The following is a 22,794-nucleotide window of genomic DNA, read 5'->3' on the forward strand; positions in this document are numbered from 1 at the left end:
CCTTGTGCTATTGATAAAGTTAGGGATGTAAACGGTTCGGATTCAGATTGGATGTGTCCAATACCATATTCGATTAATTGGATGTTCGCTAAACGGATTCAAATTCGGATAGTGGCAAGCTCATACCACATCGGCTTTTTTACATGTAAATGGAATCGGATATCCATCGAAGTCAGATATTTCTCGCATTCATTAGCAAAAAATCAAAACCACATTCGAATCCAATTATAATCATATATTGTTTTGGCTTATGAAATGCAACTAAACGGAATCAATTTCAGTCAGATATTGGATAAGATCCGGTTGTTGACATCCCTAGATAAAGTAATTGTAACTCTCAATACAAAAACAATATCACAAATCTAAAATAGTAAGTAATACTAATTAGCAAAGCTAATATGGTGAATCCTTATGACGAAAAAACGTGAATGTAAGTTCATGTACAAGTAAAACAAATAAATCCCCACCTCCATGATCACAATTCCCATATATATGTTAGCCATGCGTAACTAAAATAAAAAATAAGTAAATAAATAAATTTGAAAATGTGAAGGTAGGCATATATGGAAGTCCATCTTATCTGACACTAGTTATATGTGTGTTTATGTCATATGTATTACCGATTTTCATGTAAGATTATATGTTGCCAAAGTGCCTGGTCCAATGATATTGCATGAAAAACATATACCACACTACTACCACATAAAATGTCTGCATGTATATGACAGCATGTTGCATGTGGCATGAATTCTAAGATGCTGTTGTATGTGGAGCCATCTGTTCGCATTCAGCAGCGAAACAATAGTTGCCACATGTATCAATTTTGATTCACAAATTTACTTGTTGAATTCCTAATTCTGATGTTATGTCTTTCTACAAACACAGGTAGAGAATTGCTAAAACAATAAATTTTCATCAGCAATTTTAGATGCTAAAAGTTTTTTATTAGACAAAGTTTCATTCATGCCTTCGCCTTATAGCATGTTCTAAATTCCATCACAAGTTTAATTTTAACATTTTTTTAGAGCTTTTAAAACTCATGATGGTTTTCTATGATGCATATGCTAGAGCTCATATGCTTGATATCACAGTGCATCATATATACATGCACTATATCAGCCAACTTGGTTAAATATCCTTTTTTATTGTTCTAACTATAGATCATAAGATGCATGTAACCCATAGCCACAGATATCGCCGATATTTTCAAAATATTGTGATATTATCGCTATAAAATCAAAAACTGATTTTACAGGTAAAATCTCGCAATATTTTGAAAACACCAGGAATTTCAATTTACCACGATATTATCGAGAAAATCTCGGGAATTTATATGTATGTGTTATGTTCATGTTTTATTGCTTCTTTGCTTAACATATAATTTTTCATATTTATATTTATATTTATATTCATGCTTTATTGCTTCTTTGCTTAACATGTATTTTTTCTTTTTTCCAACTTTTTGTATTTTTATTTTTTCAGATTTTCCCGATATTTATCAAGAAAATGATAATATCCCGTGAATTTTCCACGCCAAGATATAGCTGAGATAGATATTTATGACTATATCAATATCCAGGCTCATTTATTTCTAATCCACAACCAGCATGACCAGTAACAATCATGTTAGGGGTTGGTCAAGCTGAGCTTAACCTATTTAGGTCACCTTGAGGCATATCTGTGTTAAATTGTAACATATAAATCATTGTATTCTCATATATTTTATATATATAAAGAGAGATACATATACATATATATATTACATATATATGTGCATGTGTCTATCTACTTATATATATAAAATATATGTATTAGCTGTAGAGGTATTTTAGTCATTTCCAGATTTTACGCATATTCATTATTTTGAATATGTTTGTATCTTTTTTCTTTTCATTTTTTATTTTTTTATTTTTTATTTTCAAAGTGTAGTACACCTTGGGGGGGCCACACTCTAGTCGTTGGGCCCCTCCAACGGCTAGAGGTGGAGCCCCTCCAAGGCCCCTCCTCATTTCCTATATAAAGGGGTTCTCCCCTTGTATCATATAAGGCTTTGAGTCAAAGCCATTCATGCCTCAATAGATTTTTCTATATTTTACGCCTTTGTGCATTTGTGAGCCATTGTGGGTTGTGCCTTTGTGCATTTGTGAGCCATTGTGGGTTGTGCCTTTGTGCACAAGTGTACTTATTGTGCCTTCATGCACACTTCATTCATCAAGAACTTAGTGTCTTGATCATAGTGTCTCTCTTAAAGACACTTTTACAATCTGGGCCGCACAGACCCTACATAGTTCACATCTTCTCATGTCCTCTGGTTTACATAAGATGTAACTTTAAAATACACACACACATGCACGTGTCACAAGTGCACTCAGAGAGAGAGAGAGGGAGAGAGTAGTCTGATATGCAAGATCTACCTGTAATATTTTCAGTATGGTTGCATAAGTTGATGGTCTTCCAATCCCAAGTTCTTCCAGCTTCCTAACCTTGAATGTGTAATTAAAAGTATTTAAAAAACAATGGTATGCTACTGGAAGAAAGGAAATTCATAAACTTTTAAGATTTTTGTATGCTCAAAAAAAATATGGCAACTAGAATGGGAAACACAAGAAAAACTAATGCCATATCTACAGAATATTCATTAAACTCACCAATGTTGCTTCAGAATACCGTGGAGGAGGCTCTGTGTGGTGCTGTTTCAGCTCCACCTTAGCAAAATTCACTTGTACCCCAGGCTAAGGACACATCTTGAGTCAATTGATGAAAAACATGAAGACATAATAGGCATGCACACACACAGTAAATATATACATGTACGTAGCACACACACATAGAAACAATGCACGTATATCTGTAATGCAGAGAAGGAAATGCTAGAAGGTACTAATTTGATGTTTATAGATAAAATTATACATAGCAAAAACCATACATTACAACGCAAGAAAAAATGGAATCATATAAATAAAACCTCTTAGGCATTGCACTGTGCTCATCCTATTGGTATGGGTATGTTTGAGGTCTATCAACAAGACATGGAAATAAAACCCAAAGCCACTCTACCTTTTAAGCCAGTCACCATGATCTTTGCAAGATATGACATATTGAAATGAAAAAGCTTGCTGAGATATTCTGCAGGATTACTGATATCTTATTAAGCTTGATACAGAAATAGTCAACTTCAATAAGACAACAAGAGAGAAGGGCTTTCCAGTCATTGAGAGAAACATATCAATAAAAAAAAGTAGACTTCGTATCGCCCTAAATATAAAGCATCCAGCTACTCAAAGTTCCCACAATAATGCCAAATGTTCTGCACTATAAGTTCAATCTCATAGTAACCAATTCATGTCTAAGACAAGCCACCGTGATGGATATTAGATAAATAAATTTCTCAAGATGGACAGCAAAATGTTCATGAATGATGATTAACTATATCATCTAGCTAAATAAGACAACCATGAAATAGGACAGGAAACCTCCAGGATGTTCTGATTGTAATTTGACAGAAGAAACCATACAGACCAGGATGTTCCGATTGTAATTGGACAGAAGAAACCATACAGGAAATTACTGAATAGTTTATAGAATAATGCCAAAATGATAATAATATCTACACTATTAAGCATAAGAAAATCCAGAATTGTTTTTTTTTTAAGTTAAACCTAAGCACATTAATATGTATACCTTAAGCATAGAAAGGAGTGAGAAAGAATCCCCTTGATCAACATCATCATCCCCACCACGGCTAAAAACAGCAGCTTCTTGGTCCTAGACAAAACAATGACAATATGATACTTAAAATTTGAATAAATAAAACAAAGGAAAGAGAACAGAAAGGAAATTTCAAGAAGTAGAATGTTTGAGAAGACCTTATAAACAGCCTGGTTTCCCAGGAACTCAATTTTGGAACTAGTTGAACGTAACCTCGTACTCTCATCTGGATCCGAAAAATCAACTTGTGCCTGAACCAGAAAATATAGTCGAAGTACATAGACAAAGAGGATATCTGCTTACAAACCAAAAATTACCAAAAATTACACCATGCATGTGAAACAAATATGGTACGGAATGTTGGGCTGCCAAGAGACATCATTTTCAAAAAATGAGTGTAACTGAGATGCATATGCTTCGATGGATGTGTGGAAAGACACTAAAAGATAAGATTCGGAACGAGGAAATATGTAAGAAGGTAGGTGTTGCACCCATTGAAAATAAGATGAGTGAGAATCGTTTACGATGGTTTGGGCATATTCGACGAAGACCTAATGATGCTCCGGTTAGAAGGATGGAGAAATGGGAAAATATATTAGCTAAAAGAGGTCGGGGTAGGCCTAAGAAGACTTGAATGGAGATGATAAGAAAGGACATGAAGGCTTTGAACCTCACCGAGGACATGACATTGGATAGAAATGATTGGAGGAGAAGGATTCATGTGGAGGACCCAAAATGATTTTCTTTTTGGTTCATATCGCCGGCCCCAATTGTTTGGGATGAAGGCGTTGTTGTTGTTGCATGTGAAACAAATAACAAAACCTACTAAGCTACTCAAAGAAGAAACTGCTCAGATATTCTGGATTAGATCACATCTAGCTATCATGGCAATGAATTCAGGTTTTTGCTTAGCAGCAAAAAGTTTTCCTACAATAAAAAGGTGCAGATCTTTCCCAGTTGTGTACTTCCCTAAGATAAATGGCATATTTACCCGCATACGTTCTTAGTCCCGACATTTCTGAGAAAGCCTTAAGGATTAACCATGTTTTGCTGAATTGTACGGTCGATGCAACGCCAATGAGCAATATATCATTAGCATATTACAAAAGTGAAAGACAAATATCATGGATGTTGAAGCTTCTATATATCCCAAGGAAATTGCACTTTTGAAAGATGCAGAAAGCAATCATGAGCAATATTGAGCAGCAAGGGCAGTACAGGACATCCATGACTCATCCCTTTCAACATTCTAAAAGGGGGGCCACCTTTCCCATTAATACACGCTAGTAAGAAGCAATTGTAATGAGCTCTCTAATCCACCCTATCCACTTATCTTCAAAGCTCATCCAATACAGAAAATTGAAGAGGAAATGCCAATTGATGGAGTACATGGTATCAAAACCATGACGGCTCAGTTTTAAAGGTGGTTTTGTGGCTATGGTTGCTGTTAGGCTGACATCAGGACTGGCCCTGTGAAGGTTCTATTTCAAGTATAGTTTGGACCATTTGAAAGGTATGATTTCAGACTATGTCACATGGGTATGAGTACGGGTGCGGGTACGACAAGTAAATTTTTAAAAATGTGGGTACGGGGACAAGGCCATATATATAAGCATGGTTTTATGGGTCCACTGCATCCATATAATGGTTTGTAGGTCCAAAGAAGTTTTTAGTAAAAGAGGGATTTGTGGGTTCACATTTTGAATAAAGAGGGGAGTGAAGGTAAAAAATGAACATTTGAAAAAAAACATAAAAGAGGGAAAGGGGGACACGATAAAAAGGAAAGGAGAGGGGGTTTCATCCCACCATCTCAGTGCCTCTGTGTTTCTCTCCTCTTCTATGTCACAGGGACTCGGCCAACTGGGTGCGCGTGTGGGTGTGGAACCCGGTGCGGTCAACCTGACCCTGGGTGCATTCAACGCACCCAGGGTCATTTATGTCCAACTTTTGGACTTTATATATATATATATATATATATATATATATATATATTTGTATTTTTTTTGCCGCACCCCCGCACCCAAGTTTTTTGAAAGTGTCGCACCCCCACCCGCACCCATGTGACATAGCTCCTCTTTCTTTCTTTCTTTTTTTCTTTTTTTATTTTCCGTCTTCCTCTTCTCCTCCTCCTCCTCTTCTTCTTCCTCTTTCGCCTCTGCTCTTTCTTCTTCTCAGGGTTTTGCAAACAACCAAAGAGAGAGAGAGAGAGAGATTTTGGGTTTCGGGTTGGGTCCCGGCTGGACCCAACCTGATCCAAGCTCAGCACATACCCGTACCTGTTTTGGGCTGTGTCGACACAGGCACATGGGCCATTTAGCTATATCTATGTATAAAAAATTTCAGATTATTTTACAGAACTTTTCCAGAATTTTCTGGTGAAGTATTGCATGGGTAAATCCTTTGATTAGTGTATTCTTTATTTGGAGAATAGTAGAATGTTAACAATGGGAGTTGGTGTATGGATGCACATATGGCTGTTTGGACAGTGTATATGGTTGAGTTTCTATCATCTTTTAAGATTTGTTTTGACTAAAAGTCTTCCTTTTTCCCCAAACATGTAAAGTTCTGTGAGAAAAATTATGAGGCATGATCCCAGTCCATCAAGATCTCAATTGGTGCAAAGAAAAAGTTGGGGTACATCATTGAGGGGGTCAAGAATCTCAATGAAAGTGACCCAATTTATCTAGATTGGGAATGTGAAACTATCTAGTTATGACTTGGATCACTTGGATCTTGCAATCTATGGGACCATCCATCGGGATGAAATAAATCTTATGATTGGCGAATATCAAGTGGCTGACCTATTCATCAAAGCTTTGTCCATATCTTGTCATTGGGAGTTGAAAAACAAGTCGCAGATCATGTTTTTCCATGCACAGCTTGAGAATAGCTATTAGTCCAAACATTGTTAGAGAAGACATGGTTGTAATTTTGTTATTTATGTTGTCTGATATCATAACATGTGAAACAGTGGCATATTTGCAATATCTGGCATGTCAAGAGCATTTATAGAACCAAATCCTAATACATAAATTAACAAATTGTCAAAAATTGGTTAGGCTAACTCGTTGGAATATATATCTTGTCATCCATCTTTTCTCTTCCTCTCCCTTGATCTTCTATCCTCAAAGATTTACAGTTAGAACTAATAATGCTACATAGCTGGCAACAACTAAACAGATCTAGTTCAACTTTAATTAATAAATAGCCCATTAACAGTAGAAGTTCAGATAACGGTATCAGATTTAACGTGCAAAAGATACAAAAGTGGAAAGATATCAACCTTTAAAATGACAGCAGGCTCCATCTGGCATGACATGGCACGGCACCATATAAGTGTATAGAGTTTCAAAGAATCTTCATCAAGCACACCATGCAATGCAGCTGAGAAACCAATTACAGCATCAAGGCATTAGGAATGCAAACCACAGAGAGAGAGAGAGAGGAATGAACAAAAATCCAAGCACATAAAAGCTGATTCAAATTGATACTTATGTACATGGTAAACGGCGTATATCAGTAGGCCTTATAGCTTCATGAGCCTCTTGTGCATTTTTCACCTTGTTCAAAAATTTTTTAATCGACTTGGATGCAAAATCTTTCCCATATCTACACAAGCAAAACAAGTGTGATTAAGTTATTCTTGAACAGTTCACACAGACAAGTGGGAATCAAGAAGAAAACATAAGTATATAATTACATACACTGAATGTTTGGTATAATCTTTTCAAAAATTATTTTCCCTACTTCTCATGTCTAACAGATTTCTAGCTAAAAATATAAAGAGAACCTTGATCAACCACTAGGAATAAAGAAAACTGCAGAGATTGCCAGTTAAATAACTTTTCAAATCAATATTTATATAAGAAAGCATTAGTACTACTGAACAGGTGAATGATTTTTTCAAACAAATTATCCAATTCGGAAGCAATTTTTTCATTTAAGCAGGAGCAGGAATGCCTGCAGTATTGGAAAACTTGCAATTCAGAAAGAAACATAAAGGAGTGAATCCCATGAAGAAATGGAAGGTTAACCAAAACCTAAGAAGACAGGTAAGGGCACCACTGAGATATTCACCTTTCAGAAACTAATGAAAGGATAGATTTTGCAGCTTCATCAGAAACCTACAAAAAAAGGGGGAAGGAAAATTAAGAATGCAATGGACATTCATAGTGATTGCAATACAAACCGTCAGCAATATGGAAAAATACAGGCTTCAATACCTGTGATGCATTACAGAATCATAATAATATCAAATCATCTACCCAACATCACCTAAATTATAGCACATAAGGCCAACTAGCTCAAAAAATAATAAAAAATAAACAAACTGTTGCATAGGAAGTTATACATGTGAGAAAACTGGGCTTCCCAGTTTACCTGCTTTTCTTTCTGAGAAACGATGAAAATGTATTAACCTGAAACGATGGAACAGCTCTGTCACGAAAAGTCACAGCAGAACAATAAGAAATATATAGTATCTCAATTCTAGGTATTGAGAAAAAGGTCGCAAATGGACCAGCCCCTTGATCATGGAGAAAACCTTGGTTTGGTGCTGGTATATCACCACATAGGTTCTCATGTACGTTCAAGATGCCTCAGATGCAGGAAGTCACATGGAAGATGGGATCTGCAATAACCTTGAGGAGTGATCTTACCATGGAAGAGTATATAGAGCGGAAGGAATTAATGGCTGATCCACCTGAAATTAGAACATCAGATGGAATGGACAACGTGGTATGGAACTGCAAAGCTTTCAAGCAGTTCTCTGTTAAGTTTTTCTAGTACTTTCAATCGACCTAATGTGGCTCCTCTTCCCAAGATTTAATTTGGAGTTGCAGTCCCTGAATTCTCTTGGATTCTGTCCTTAGACAGGGCATTAATTCAGTTGAATTAAAAGAGGCAACTCATTTGCAAGTACATGTAATCTTTGTCACTTAGCTGGAGCCCCCTTAAATTGTTGCAATCTTCACACTTAGGATGGCCAGGGTATATTGATTCATGAAGGCTGATGGAGTTGTTAAGGAATAGGCTGTATTGTGTTTGTATTATATGCTTTTGTACTTCTCTTGCTTGGTGAGGGTGTAATAGTCATTCAAGTTATAACCTCCTGTGTAATGGCATTTCTGTAACTTTACACATATTTTATATCAAAGAGGAGACGTCAGCCCTAATCTATTCTGCTGAGACATCTTCTCTGTTCTCTCCGTCCTTCACCTTTCATTAGTATCTTCCATGTGGCACAATCACCAAGGCACAGCTTCACATGGTATCAGAGCCGGAGAGAGGTAAGTCCCATTAACACTCTTGACTGCTGATTCCTTCCTCTTCTATTCTTCTTCTATTTCCTATATCTTCTCCTATTACTTATATCCTTTGCTTCTTTTTTTCTCTCAACATCTCCTTATTCTCCCTATTTCTTATTACTTGCTTTTATTTCCTTTTTCATATTATCATTTCTTTTCTTCCAATTCTTTCTCAAAAATCATATCAAATCAAATTTGTTTTCTCTATCAGATCTGACACTTACTACAGGCCAGATCATCAAACCTGTAAGATCTCGTGTTTTCAGACCTTAGTCACTTCATGAAAAACTTTGAAATTTGGCTAAGTCTGGTAAGAAAATCGTTTGAGGCTTGAGTTTAGACCAAGGTCTTAGAGTTTGGGTTTGACCCAAGTCTCATAATCAGGGTCTAGACAAGCCAATCGATGTGTGGCAAAGAGTTTTAAATTCAACCTTTAAATTCAAGCGAAATTCAAGCGAAGTTCGGGTTATTTTCGGGCGAAATTCGGAATTTGATATTCATGTAATATATCGTTGGATGCGTCTCGAAATTCTGAGTGCAATAGTATTTTACTTTTTCAAATCCGAGTTCCGGTTGGCCCAGAAATCACGTTTTTCTAAAATTTTAGCAGTTTGTTGGGACGGATCCGAAATTGGATCGGATTGAATCCAAGGTATAGGATCCAAATTTTTATGGATTTGGGTCCTAGTTAGGTCCTACAAAAATCTGGAATGGATATAAGTCTTAATCCAAATCTTGTATGAGTATGGGTTTGGATCTTGGATCCGGATCCGATCCAAAATCCAAGCTTAACATTTTTATGACTTTAAATTCAGCTGGGTGTTCTTCCCCTTTTCAAAAAAAAATATATATATACATGATATTTTTAACAGGTAGTGTGCGTAAATAAAACTTCTTTTATGCTGTTCTTGTAGACAGCATACACAGGCCCACACTGGGCCTGTGTATATGCTGTTAAGCCCAGCCAACAAGGTCGGCTGGGCAGGCTTGCAACAAAAACATTTAAAAAAAAATCAATTTTCTTGTGGCAGGTAGGTTGTTCTTTTTGACAGCATACGCAGGCCCAAACTGGGCCTGTGCACATGCTGGTGGACCCAGCCGACAGGGTCGGCTGGGCTGGGCATTGTTCTTTCAAAAAAAAAAAAAAAGTAAATAAATATAACAAGTAAATAAAACCACAAAAAAAAAACTGTGAAATCTGTTTTTAGTGAGGTTTCGGCTGTTGGTTTGGCTGGCTGGCAGCCAGCAGAGTGGCTCTCGGCTGACTGTCAGCTGCTGGCCGAACCGACAGGCCCAGCCAAGTGCTTGGCTGGGTGTGTGTGGATGGTTTTGGCAGGGCTGGGGCAGGCCCAGTCGACCCAGTCAGTGGGTGCTGGCCTGGGCCTTGGCCTTGAGAAAACTTTTGGGTATACTTTATACAGAAAATTTTTCTGTACAGGAGGGGCTTCCTGGCAGCTTACACAGGCCCAAAAGGGGCCTGTGAATACCCTGTCAGACCCAGCCGACCGGGTCGGCTGGGCTGCGCTGTTAGATACAATTTTTTTTTCTCATGTGGGTATTGTAGCATGCTAGTGATATAAGTGTGTTAAATTATAAAAACAGGGCTGGCTGCAATTAGTAAAGTTAGGCTTTTAAATCTCTTACGGCATGTTAAACCTTGGGAATAAGTCATGTACCTGAAATTTTAATTTTCACATATGTTAGGCGTTGATGTGGTTCATATGTGTGTTTGAGCATGCTTACACTTTATTCCATGACAAAGTTGTTGAGTGCTTACTTATTTATAGACTTAACAGGTGTGGTTGCATATACATAAACACATGAATGCTCTTTTATTCATCTCATTACAATTCATGATTTGAACCATATGTGGTGATAATTGCATAAAGAGGCATGCATGCGCATACCATGCATATGCACAGAAAAATGGGGTATAACATGGGTTGTGTAATCTGCATATGGGAATGTCATATTTCATGTTTATTGTCAATAGGTTAATTTGGTACGTATATGCCTATCCCTTGCAGGCATGTTAATACCACTGCATACTTATGATTATGATTCTTGCATCAGTGCTTCGGTGATCATGATGAATCATCGAGGGTTTAGTAAACCCGAGTTGTGGAATTGTTTTCCCTCATTCATTTCAATGCATTGCAAAGATCATGCCTTATTAATATTTCAGTTTTATTGCACTGTTCTATATGTTTCCACAGACCGGAGTCCTGTGATGGCTCTCGCGAGGTAGATGCGAGCTTTTATCTTTCTTTTTGCATATGATGTTGCAAAATTTAAGAAATTAAATTTTAAATAAAAGAAATAATAAAGCACAGTGTAATATACCTTCTGGGATCACCCATCTGGAGAATGGGATCTTAGAAATCCGGTCTTGGAGAGACTGTGAGGATACAAAACTCCGTGTGCTTAATTTTGGTCCCCTGAACCCGATATTGAGGTTCCTTCTCCTGGCCACGGTTTTAGGGAGAGTCCGCCACTTTACCCGGGAGTGGTGTGTTTGACACAGCTGTTGTTTTTGGTACCAAGAAAGTGGCACTTGTGGGCGTGGGGTGTCCCTTGTGTCCCCGACGTTAGATGTGGAGGTCTAATGTTCCGAAGGTGATTCGGTCGAGGGCTAAGTTGGAACCCAGTAATAAAATATAAATTGTGTGCTAAGCTACCCTGGGAACCTAACTTAACCTCGGGGTTTGTACCCGTTTGGTGTATCCGCGGGCAACGATAATTAAAAGAGAAACATAAAGTTGTATGCATTTAATAGGGCATGCATAAGGAAACAAAAGACTTAAATGGAAGATAATAAAATGATTCATGCATTGCATAAAAGACATGCATTTTTTCTGTTATGCATTAGATCATGCATACTTTAATGGTTTCCTTACTCAGTACATGAGGGTAGATGTTGAATGTTAAATTCTTGTTGCATGCTGAAATTTTAGTAGATGCTACTGCTTTACTGTCTTTGCGTGCTTAGCAATTATGATTGTTGCATGATTAAATTCTCAATTGCTATAAACTGTCTTGTATGTATTTCCATTAATTGTTGCATGATATCTCATCTTCATTCTTTATCTCACTTGTTTCATTAAGAAGTAGCTGTGCTCAGGATTTCGATTCTGACACCCTACTTCGTTGGTTTTTCGCAGAAGCAGGTGATCAGTGAAGTCGACAGCTACTGCGAGGGCGTGAGAGTCACAACGAGTTTTGACAGTCTTCTATGTGGACAGAGTGGCTCTTTGTTTTGTTTTTTTTATTTATTTAGTGTTCTTGTTATTTGCTTATTGTCATCAGTAGTTACTTGAGTCAGACACTTTATTTTTGAGATTAGTTTTTCATTCATGAATAAAGGTAATGGTTAGTTATGGATGTTAATTGCAAGTTCATTTGTGGTTTGTGGCTATCCAGTTGGAATTGGAACTGTGAGGACCCCGGGTCTCTGGGAAGTTTTCCGCACTGTTTTAGAAAAAAAAAATTCCGCATTTTCAAAGGGGATGAGTTGGGGTCGTTACAGGTTTGGTATCAGAGCCCCACAAATACTTGCAATTTTATCGTCTTTTAATGTTTAATTCTCATAATTGGTATGTGAGCCCTGTCCTGAAGCGTCAACAAGTTGTGACTCGTCCTCCAGAGCAGTCTTCTTCACTGGTATGTTGCTTAATACTTTTGCTTACTTTATATAAGTCCTTTGTGATTATGTTACTTAAAATTTAATGTTCTTTGGTGTGAATTAAAAGTCTGATGTGATTCGGGAACAAATACTGTTCATGATCAACCCTAAAGGGGTAGTGTCAATAATAGTCTAATTTGAAAAGGTGGTGCATTGTAGATGTCGCACTATACCCGTAGAGGCGCTTCGTCTTCTACTGCTGCTCCCACGAACTGGCAGGAGGAAAGAGATTTCATGATGGAGACCATCCATACCCTAACAGAGACTATGACGGCACAAGCTGCACAAACGGCCCAAGCAGCACAGGCTGCACAGGCAGCCGTGCAGGCAGCGACTCGTGACCCTCCGGTCAACATCGTTCCCAACGCAGGTGGCGTTTCGTTCGAGAGGTTTCTGAAGTTGGACCCGCCTTCCTTTTCAGGAAAGGCAGACCCGGAGGCTGCCGAGAGATGGGTCGAGGAGATTGAGCGGGTGTTTGACGTCTTAGTTGTCCCTGAGGAGAGAAAGACACCCTTTGGCACGTACCGCTTAAAGGGCGATGCCATGAACTGGTGGGACACCCTGCGAAGGGTGAAATTTGTTGATTGGGATGAGATTCCTTGGGAGACGTTCAGGGAGGAGTTTCTGGACGCCTACTTTCCCCCTTACGCCGAGGAGCAGATGCAACAAAGGTTCCTCGATCTGACTCAGGGGACCATGAGTCTAGTGGAATACACTACTAAGTTCCGGAGTCTTGAGAAGTATAGCCCAAACCTCTTCAAGAATGAGAAGGCAAGGGCGGCTAGATTCGTGCGTGGACTGAAAGACGGGTTACGGACTCGTGTGCTCGGGGGTCGTCCTTCTACCCTGGCCGAGGCGATCGAGTCAGCCACCGTACTAACCGAGGAGTGGGAAAGATCTAGGAATGTATCGCAAAAGGGAGGCACAAATGGAGGTGATGCTTCGGACAGAAAGAGGAAGGATCCACCTACAGGCGGAAAGACTCAGGGTGGCAAGAAGCCGCGGACCTATAATGGGCAACAGCAAGAAAAGGCCCCGCCAACATGTCGTAGGTGCGGCAAGAACCATCCACAAGGTTTTTGCCCGTTGTTCAAGGGAAATTGCTATCACTGCCAACAGCCAGGGCACATTGCTCCTTTTTGTCCGAATAAGCCAGCAACTCAGGTAGGACAACAACCACTACAGCAACAACAACAGATACCTCAACCGCAACAGGGTCAGCGGAAGACTAATGGGAGGGTTTATGCCGTTACAACTTCTACTCAGGACGATCAGACTGATCTGGCTTAAGGTATCTTCTTAGTGGTCAAATCGATAGTACTCGTGTGATAACTTATTTTGGTACGTTCTAATTTCGAGGACGAAATTCTTTTAAGGGGGTAGGGATGTAAGATCTCGTGTTTTCAGACCTTAGTCACTTCATGAAAAACTTTGAAATTTGGCTAAGTCTGGTAAGAAAATCGTTTGAGGCTTGAGTTTAGACCAAGGTCTTAGAGTTTGGGTTTGACCCAAGTCTCATAATCAGGGTCTAGACAAGCCAATCGATGTGTGGCAAAGAGTTTTAAATTCAACCTTTAAATTCAAGCGAAATTCAAGCGAAGTTCGGGTTATTTTCGGGCGAAATTCGGAATTTGATATTCATGTAATATATCGTTGGATGCGTCTCGAAATTCTGAGTGCAATAGTATTTTACTTTTTCAAATCCGAGTTCCGGTTGGCCCAGAAATCACGTTTTTCTAAAATTTTAGCAGTTTGTTGGGACGGATCCGAAATTGGATCGGATTGAATCCAAGGTATAGGATCCAAATTTTTATGGATTTGGGTCCTAGTTAGGTCCTACAAAAATCTGGAATGGATATAAGTCTTAATCCAAATCTTGTATGAGTATGGGTTTGGATCTTGGATCCGGATCCGATCCAAAATCCAAGCTTAACATTTTTATGACTTTAAATTCAGCTGGGTGTTCTTCCCCTTTTCAAAAAAAAATATATATATACATGATATTTTTAACAGGTAGTGTGCGTAAATAAAACTTCTTTTATGCTGTTCTTGTAGACAGCATACACAGGCCCACACTGGGCCTGTGTATATGCTGTTAAGCCCAGCCAACAAGGTCGGCTGGGCAGGCTTGCAACAAAAACATTTAAAAAAAAATCAATTTTCTTGTGGCAGGTAGGCTGTTCTTTTTGACAGCATACGCAGGCCCAAACTGGGCCTGTGCACATGCTGGTGGACCCAGCCGACAGGGTCGGCTGGGCTGGGCATTGTTCTTTCAAAAAAAAAAAAAAAGTAAATAAATATAACAAGTAAATAAAACCACAAAAAAAAAAACTGTGAAATCTGTTTTTAGTGAGGTTTCGGCTGTTGGTTTGGCTGGCTGGCAGCCAGCAGAGTGGCTCTCGGCTGACTGTCAGCTGCTGGCCGAACCGACAGGCCCAGCCAAGTGCTTGGCTGGGTGTGTGTGGATGGTTTTGGCAGGGCTGGGGCAGGCCCAGTCGACCCAGTCAGTGGGTGCTGGCCTGGGCCTTGGCCTTGAGAAAACTTTTGGGTATACTTTATACAGAAAATTTTTCTGTACAGGAGGGGCTTCCTGGCAGCTTACACAGGCCCAAAAGGGGCCTGTGAATACCCTGTCAGACCCAGCCGACCGGGTCGGCTGGGCTGCGCTGTTAGATACAATTTTTTTTTCTCATGTGGGTATTGTAGCATGCTAGTGATATAAGTGTGTTAAATTATAAAAACAGGGCTGGCTGCAATTAGTAAAGTTAGGCTTTTAAATCTCTTACGGCATGTTAAACCTTGGGAATAAGTCATGTACCTGAAATTTTAATTTTCACATATGTTAGGCGTTGATGTGGTTCATATGTGTGTTTGAGCATGCTTACACTTTATTCCATGACAAAGTTGTTGAGTGCTTACTTATTTATAGACTTAACAGGTGTGGTTGCATATACATAAACACATGAATGCTCTTTTATTCATCTCATTACAATTCATGATTTGAACCATATGTGGTGATAATTGCATAAAGAGGCATGCATGCGCATACCATGCATATGCACAGAAAAATGGGGTATAACATGGGTTGTGTAATCTGCATATGGGAATGTCATATTTCATGTTTATTGTCAATAGGTTAATTTGGTACGTATATGCCTATCCCTTGCAGGCATGTTAATACCACTGCATACTTATGATTATGATTCTTGCATCAGTGCTTCGGTGATCATGATGAATCATCGAGGGTTTGGTAAACCCGAGTTGTGGAATTGTTTTCCCTCATTCATTTCAATGCATTGCAAAGATCATGCCTTATTAATATTTCAGTTTTATTGCACTGTTCTATATGTTTCCACAGGCCGGAGTCCTGTGATGGCTCTCGCGAGGTAGATGCGAGCTTTTATCTTTCTTTTTGCATATGATGTTGCAAAATTTAAGAAATTAAATTTTAAATAAAAGAAATAATAAAGCACAGTGTAATATACCTTCTGGGATCACCCATCTGGAGAATGGGATCTTAGAAATCCGGTCTTGGGGAGACTGTGAGGATACAAAACTCCGTGTGCTTAATTTTGGTCCCCTGAACCCGATATTGAGGTTCCTTCTCCTGGCCACGGTTTTAGGGAGAGTCCGCCACTTTACCCGGGAGTGGTGTGTTTGACACAGCTGTTGTTTTTGGTACCAAGAAAGTGGCACTTGTGGGCGTGGGGTGTCCCTTGTGTCCCCGACGTTAGATGTGGAGGTCTAATGTTCCGAAGGTGATTCGGTCGAGGGCTAAGTTGGAACCCAGTAATAAAATATAAATTGTGTGCTAAGCTACCCTGGGAACCTAACTTAACCTCGGGGTTTGTACCCGTTTGGTGTATCCGCGGGCAACGATAATTAAAAGAGAAACATAAAGTTGTATGCATTTAATAGGGCATGCATAAGGAAACAAAAGACTTAAATGGAAGATAATAAAATGATTCATGCATTGCATAAAAGACATGCATTTTTTCTGTTATGCATTAGATCATGCATACTTTAATGGTTTCCTTACTCAGTACATGAGGGTAGATGTTGAATGTTAAATTCTTGTTGCATGCTGAAATTTTAGTAGATGCTACTGCTTTACTGTCTTTGCGTGCTTAGCAATTATGATTGTTGCATGATTAAATTCTCAATTGCTATAAATTGTCTTGTATGTATTTCCATTAATTGTTGCATGATATCTCATCTTCATTCTTTATCTCACTTGTTTCATTAAGAAGTAGCTGTGCTCAGGATTTCGATTCTGACACCCTACTTCGTTGGTTTTTCGCAGAAGCAGGTGATCAGTGAAGTCGACAGCTACTGCGAGGGCGTGAGAGTCACAACGAGTTTTGACAGTCTTCTATGTGGACAGAGTGGCTCTTTGTTTTGTTTTTTTTATTTATTTAGTGTTCTTGTTATTTGCTTATTGTCATCAGTAGTTACTTGAGTCAGACACTTTATTTTTGAGATTAGTTTTTCATTCATGAATAAAGGTAATGGTTAGTTATGGATGTTAATTGCAAGTTCCTTTGTGGTTTGTGGCTATCCAGTTGGAATTGGAACTGTGAGGACCCCGGGTCTCTGGGAAGTTTTCCGTACTGTTTTAGAAAAAAAAAATTCCGCATTTTCAAAGGGGATGAGTTGGGGTCGTTACAAAACCGCTTGTGATCATGTAAAAAATGAAGGTTTAAAAAAAAAAAGAGGAACAGATTGTGATTGATAGAACGTGATTGATTCATCTGCAGATCATGTCTGATATTAAGAGAGAGAGAGAGAGAGACATCATTATTGCTGATGTCAGCAGATCGGCACCCTGTCATATCCCAGCAAACCCTCTCAAATCTTCCTCTTTTTCTTGTACTTATCCCTTTATTCTCTTTAAGCATGTTGTCTTCTCCAATTTCTTCTTTGTTTTTCAGTCAACTCATTTCCGAAAAACTTATTCCTCAAATTTTGTAACCTGGAAAAAACAAATAATCTCATTTATGATTTATCAACAGTCATGATCGTATGGGACATCTCGACAGATCGATCCTAATGCCTCCAGGGACTGCAGAAAAAGGTTGATGCAGGAGAAAAGAAGGATGGGAGCACAGGTATTGCAGAGGTGATAAGGAATCCAGACTTTGTTTCTTGGAAGAAGAATGATCAGATGGTGGTAGCCTTCATCACTGCTACGCTTTTCAGGGCTGCATATCCCCACCGGTGTATTGGCTGGAGAGTTGTGGCAAATCCTTCATAGGTGGTTTGAACAGCTCTCTACTCCCAAGATCTATCAATTGAAGGCCAAGTTTGTGGAAATTAAGCTGAGGTAGTTCCACTGCATTGGAATATCTCAATAGGGTCAAGCAAGTAACGCATCAGCTGGCTGCCATTGGTGCCCTTTTATCTGATGAAGACATCTGCATGAAGACTAATCGGGGCTTGGGTAGCATATATAACATGTTTGCTGCCATGCATGCTGGTCTAAAACCGCATCCTCCTTTCGACGAACTGCACACTATGTTACTTGAACATGAAGCCATGTTCAACATTTCAGGACAAGCCCAGGAAAGTTCTGAAAGTCAGGATGGTGAAAATATTGAAACTGGAGGACCTAGTATAATTCAATATAGAAGACGTGACAATGATAGTCAACCAGAAAATATTGAAACTGGAGGACCTAGTATAATTCAATATAGAAGACGTGACAATGATAGTCAACCAAATGACTTAGAAAGGTACTCTACCTTAGAAAACCAACAAACTAAAGTCGTCAGGAGATCATATAGGACTTCTAGAACCCCTGATATATTTGTTTCATATGAATCATTCTCACATCAATATAGGGCTTGTCTAGCTAGAATTTTGGCTTATTTTGAACCTTCCACATATAAACAAACAAAAGAATATTTCAAATGAATAAAAGCTATGAATGGAAAATTAGTAGCACTCGAAAAATCCATGACTTGGGAAGTTTTTTATTTTCCTATAGGTAAGAAAACAATAGGTTGTAGATGGGTGTATAAACTTAAAACTAAGAATGATGGCACCCTATAAAGAAACAAGGTTCGGTCAGTTGTTAAAGGGTATGCATAAGAATACGAAATAGACTATGATGAGACATTTGCACCAGTAGCTAGGATGCCTTCATTTAAGACCCTTATTGTTGTTTTTGTTATTAAAGGTTGGCCTATATACCAAATGGATGTTAAAAATGCATTTTTAAATGAAGATTTAAAAGAGGTTTATATGGATTCACCTCCTCGAAGTGAAGTCTCCTCTGGTAAGGTACTTCAATTGATAAAAACTCCTTATGGTTTAAAATAGTCACCTAAAGCCCGGTATGATTGCTTTAGTTCTTTTATGCTAAAGCTTGGTTTTAAGTCTTCTTATATTGATATTTTTATGTTTACTAAGAAATCTGATGCAGGGATTGTTATACTTCTTTTTATGTTGATGATATGATCATTACAGGTGAAGACAAACAAAGAGTAAAGAATATTAAATGTATCCTCAAAAAATATTTTAAAATGACTGATCTTGGATTTCTCATATTTTTTTTCTTGAAATTGAGGTTGCTTACTCTCCTAGAAGATACTTGCTTTCTCAAACCAAGTTTTCTAATGATAGTATTGACAGGTCAGGCCTTACTAATGAAAATAGGGTGGACACACTTGAAGTTATTAATGCCAAGATGAAGATTGATGACGAGACACCTCTAAATGATCCTACTTCATATCACCAAATGATTGGTGCCTTGACTTATTTAACTATTACTAGGCCTGATATTGTGCATGCAATTCATACCAGAGTTACTGAAATCGCCTAGGTAAGTGGGGAAGCGCGGAACGTCGCGCTTCTGAAATGCGCGGGGAAGCGCACTTCCCTTTTTAAATGGGAAGCGTGCTTCCCATCACGCTTCCCCCAATTTTTCAAATTTTTTGTATTTTTTTTTATTTTTTCACTTCCCCTTCGCTTCCTAGGTCGCTTCCGGTTCGCTTCCTAGATCACTTCTGAGACGATTCCCGATTCGCTCCTAAGTGGTCCTACGCTTCCCGCTTCCTAAAATTTTGAAAGTACTTACTCGCTTCCCGCTTCCCGTATCGCTTCCTCAACTGGCAACCATGGTTCATACTGCTAGCCAATCCCAACATTCTCCTGCCACAGTTCGCATGAGAATTGTGATGGGAATTGTTAGATATCTACAAACCCCTACCTCTAGAGGTTTTTTGCTATTCTCCTCTTCCTCTCTTGAGTTGATTGCTTATTCTGACTTAGATTGGGAAGGAGATTCAAATGATACACGCTCAACTACTGCTTTTTATATTTTTGTAAGTGATTCTCAAGTGTCGTGGAAGTGCAAAAAACAAGAAAAAGTATCATTATCATCCACTGGGGCCGAGTACCGTGCAATGGTTACAACATCAAAGATCGTTTGGTTGTGAAGATTACTTAAAGACATGAGTGTTCATCTTCAGACACCCTTCAGACTGTGTTCTGATAACAAGCGTGCAATATGCATAGCTGGCAACCATACATTTCATGAAAGAACCAAACATATAGAAATGGATTATCATTGTGTTTGTGAAGAATTTTTGAGGCAGATCATCACCCTATCATATGTTACTTCTGAGTATCAACTAGCAGACTTCTTCACCAAGGCGCTTCCGTCACTGCGATTTTATTCACTTATTGACAAACTTTCGGGGGTGTTAAAATGTATTGTGTATATGTCATTTGTATTTTGTATATATACATGTATATATATGCATATATATAGTTCACTATGTATCTAAATTGAAATTCCCATCAAGGGTATTTCAGTCATTTCATATTGTAATAAGATTCAGTCCACTAGCAACTAATGATTTTTTTTGTTTTGATTCTGACGGCTGACAGCTGACTAGCTGCAGCTGTCAGCTGACAACTGATTGGGAGCGGGTCTAACTGGTTGTTGGACCAGCCCCAACGGCTAGGAATCTAGCCATTGCGGCTGGCCCAACAGCCCTTTATGCATGGGAGAGCCTATATAAAGGCACTCCCTCTCTTTGTATTATTCAGGCTTGCTGCCAAGCATTGTTCAATAAAATCCTTATTATTTTTTATGTTCTTGTTGTCTTTTTAGAGTTTGCGTGATTAGCCCTTAGTGGCTCTTTCTATTTGGCTCATTAGTAGCTCTTGTTCTTGTGAGTGTGCACCTTTGTAGACGCATTGTGGCATTGTATTTGTGCACTTGTTTATTCATTACAATCGTGTGTTGGGTTTTAGATATATTCTACATATTTTCCCTTGGTGTATTGTTTATATGAAGGAACATTAAGTATTGTAGTTTGGGGGTTGGATTGAAATGGAGAAGAGTGACACTATTTAGTTGGCTACAGTTAAGTTTGATGAAACCAATTACTCTTTATGCTAGCCATTGTTGATGGCAAAGGGCTATGAGGTTTTCTTGATGGGACTTCAGTGAAGCCCAAACATGGAGATATAAATTATGGAAATGTCATCAAAGAATTGAAGATAAACAATGCGAAGGTTATGGCATGGATTCTTGGCTCTGTAGAACCAAGAATTGTCATGAACATCTCTAAGTTTGTTGAAGTTAAGAATGCTTGGGGTTATCTCAAGCAAGTGTACAAGCAGAAGAACTGGGCAAGGCAGTATCAGTTAATGCAGGAATTGAAAGCATTAAAAAGGGAGACAAATAAGTTGAGGAGTATCATTCTAAGATGCAGCTGCTATGGGATTCATTAGCCTGCAGGGATTGCAAGACTTGTACGGAGGCATAAATGCAATCCAAGGAAACAGTAAAAGTAATTGAGTTCCTTATGGGATTGCGCTCAGAGTTTGATAATATCAAAAGTGTTGTTATTCGTAGAACATTCCTTCCTCAAGTCACCCAGGCTTTATCTGAAATCAGTGTTGAGGAGACTAAGGTGAAATCTCTTCAATCCTATTCCTCTGGTGACTATGTTATGGTGGCAGCAAGACAGCCTACCAATTTTGGTGGGGCGAAGATGGGATCTCGAAGCATGATATAGGTATTGTGTGTTGCCATTAATGTGAGCAACTGAGAGGCTTCACTGGGAAGTTTTGGTGAGATGCATTTCACTTGATGGAGAGGGACTTGCATTTCAACACAAGTTTTCATCCCCAAATCGATGGACAGACAGAGGAGATTAATGGCATGCTAGAGGAGTATCTTTGGCACTTTGTTAGTGCCAACCATAGAGATTGGGTAGATTTGTTTGATGTCGCCCAATCTGCTATAACCTCCAGAAGAGTGAGTCATTCTGCCATAGTCCATTTGAAGTTGCAACAGGACAACAGCTGCAAACTCCACACTCACAGCTCAAGGACGTGCCAAAGTGCCTTATGCATACCAGTTTATCATAAACTAGCAAATCAGAGCGAATTGGCAAAGGCATATCTGAACAAGGCGACAAACCACATAAAGAAATGGGCGGACAAGAAGCGTCAGCCAACAAAGTTTCACATTGGAGATAGTGTTAGTGAAGCTCTTCCCTGAGCGCACAGCTATCTTTCGAGGTCACCACAGAGGCCTCATTCGCAAATATGATGGCCCTTTCACCATCATGAAGCAGGTTGGGAACTTGGCATATAAGTTGAACTTACCAACAAATTTTCAAGTGCATCCAGCCTTGTATGTGTTCAACCTAAAGTCGTTCCATGAAGATGAATGAGATCCTCAACGGAGCATCCCTCAGCATGCTCCCATCCCGCAGTGCATGCCATCAACAGACATCATCCCAAGCAAAGAACCAAAAGTCATCCTCAACAACTCCAACAACTACATCAATGAAGTAAATAAATATCTTGTGCAGTGGAAAGATCTACCAAAGAGTGAAGCCAACTGGGAGAAAGCTTCCCATATGTTGCATCATCATTAACTTGTGGAGGATTACCATGAACGACTGATGTCGATGATGGCGCCAGCTTAGGAGCGAGAGCATGTTTGAGACCGCTATGTTTTTCACTTTTTGCATTTGATGTGTATACCTCTTTAGCACTCTCCAATGCTTGTAAATGGCCTTTGGCCTAAGAACCCCCGTATACTTCGGTAATGGGCCCCTTTCCCCTCTCTAT

At 39.0% G+C, this 22,794-nt stretch overlaps 1 protein-coding gene across 3 annotated transcripts in view; it reads right to left on the bottom strand.

The window, feature by feature from the left end:
- LOC149812950 (DNA topoisomerase, type IA, core) overlaps positions 1-22,794 on the bottom strand; it is a 101,050-nt gene that overhangs the window by 49,225 nt on the left and 29,031 nt on the right. For all 3 annotated transcript variants that reach the window (XR_016428229.1, XM_089991320.1, XM_089991319.1), the window contains 7 exons: positions 7,786-7,832; positions 7,208-7,317; positions 6,992-7,092; positions 3,867-3,959; positions 3,682-3,765; positions 2,649-2,732; positions 2,415-2,483 (listed from right to left, as the gene is read on the bottom strand). Coding sequence is in view for 2 of the 3 variants with exons in the window: in XM_089991320.1 (XP_089847446.1) it covers positions 2,415-2,483; positions 2,649-2,732; positions 3,682-3,765; positions 3,867-3,959; positions 6,992-7,092; positions 7,208-7,317; positions 7,786-7,832 (588 nt within the window). In the remaining variant the exon portion in view is untranslated. The remainder of the gene's footprint in view (positions 1-2,414; positions 2,484-2,648; positions 2,733-3,681; positions 3,766-3,866; positions 3,960-6,991; positions 7,093-7,207; positions 7,318-7,785; positions 7,833-22,794) is intronic.

Source organism: Nuphar pumila, chromosome 16, assembly GCF_984573655.1.
Source record: "Nuphar pumila chromosome 16, dmNupPumi1.hap1.1, whole genome shotgun sequence".
NCBI lineage: Eukaryota > Viridiplantae > Streptophyta > Magnoliopsida > Nymphaeales > Nymphaeaceae > Nuphar > Nuphar pumila.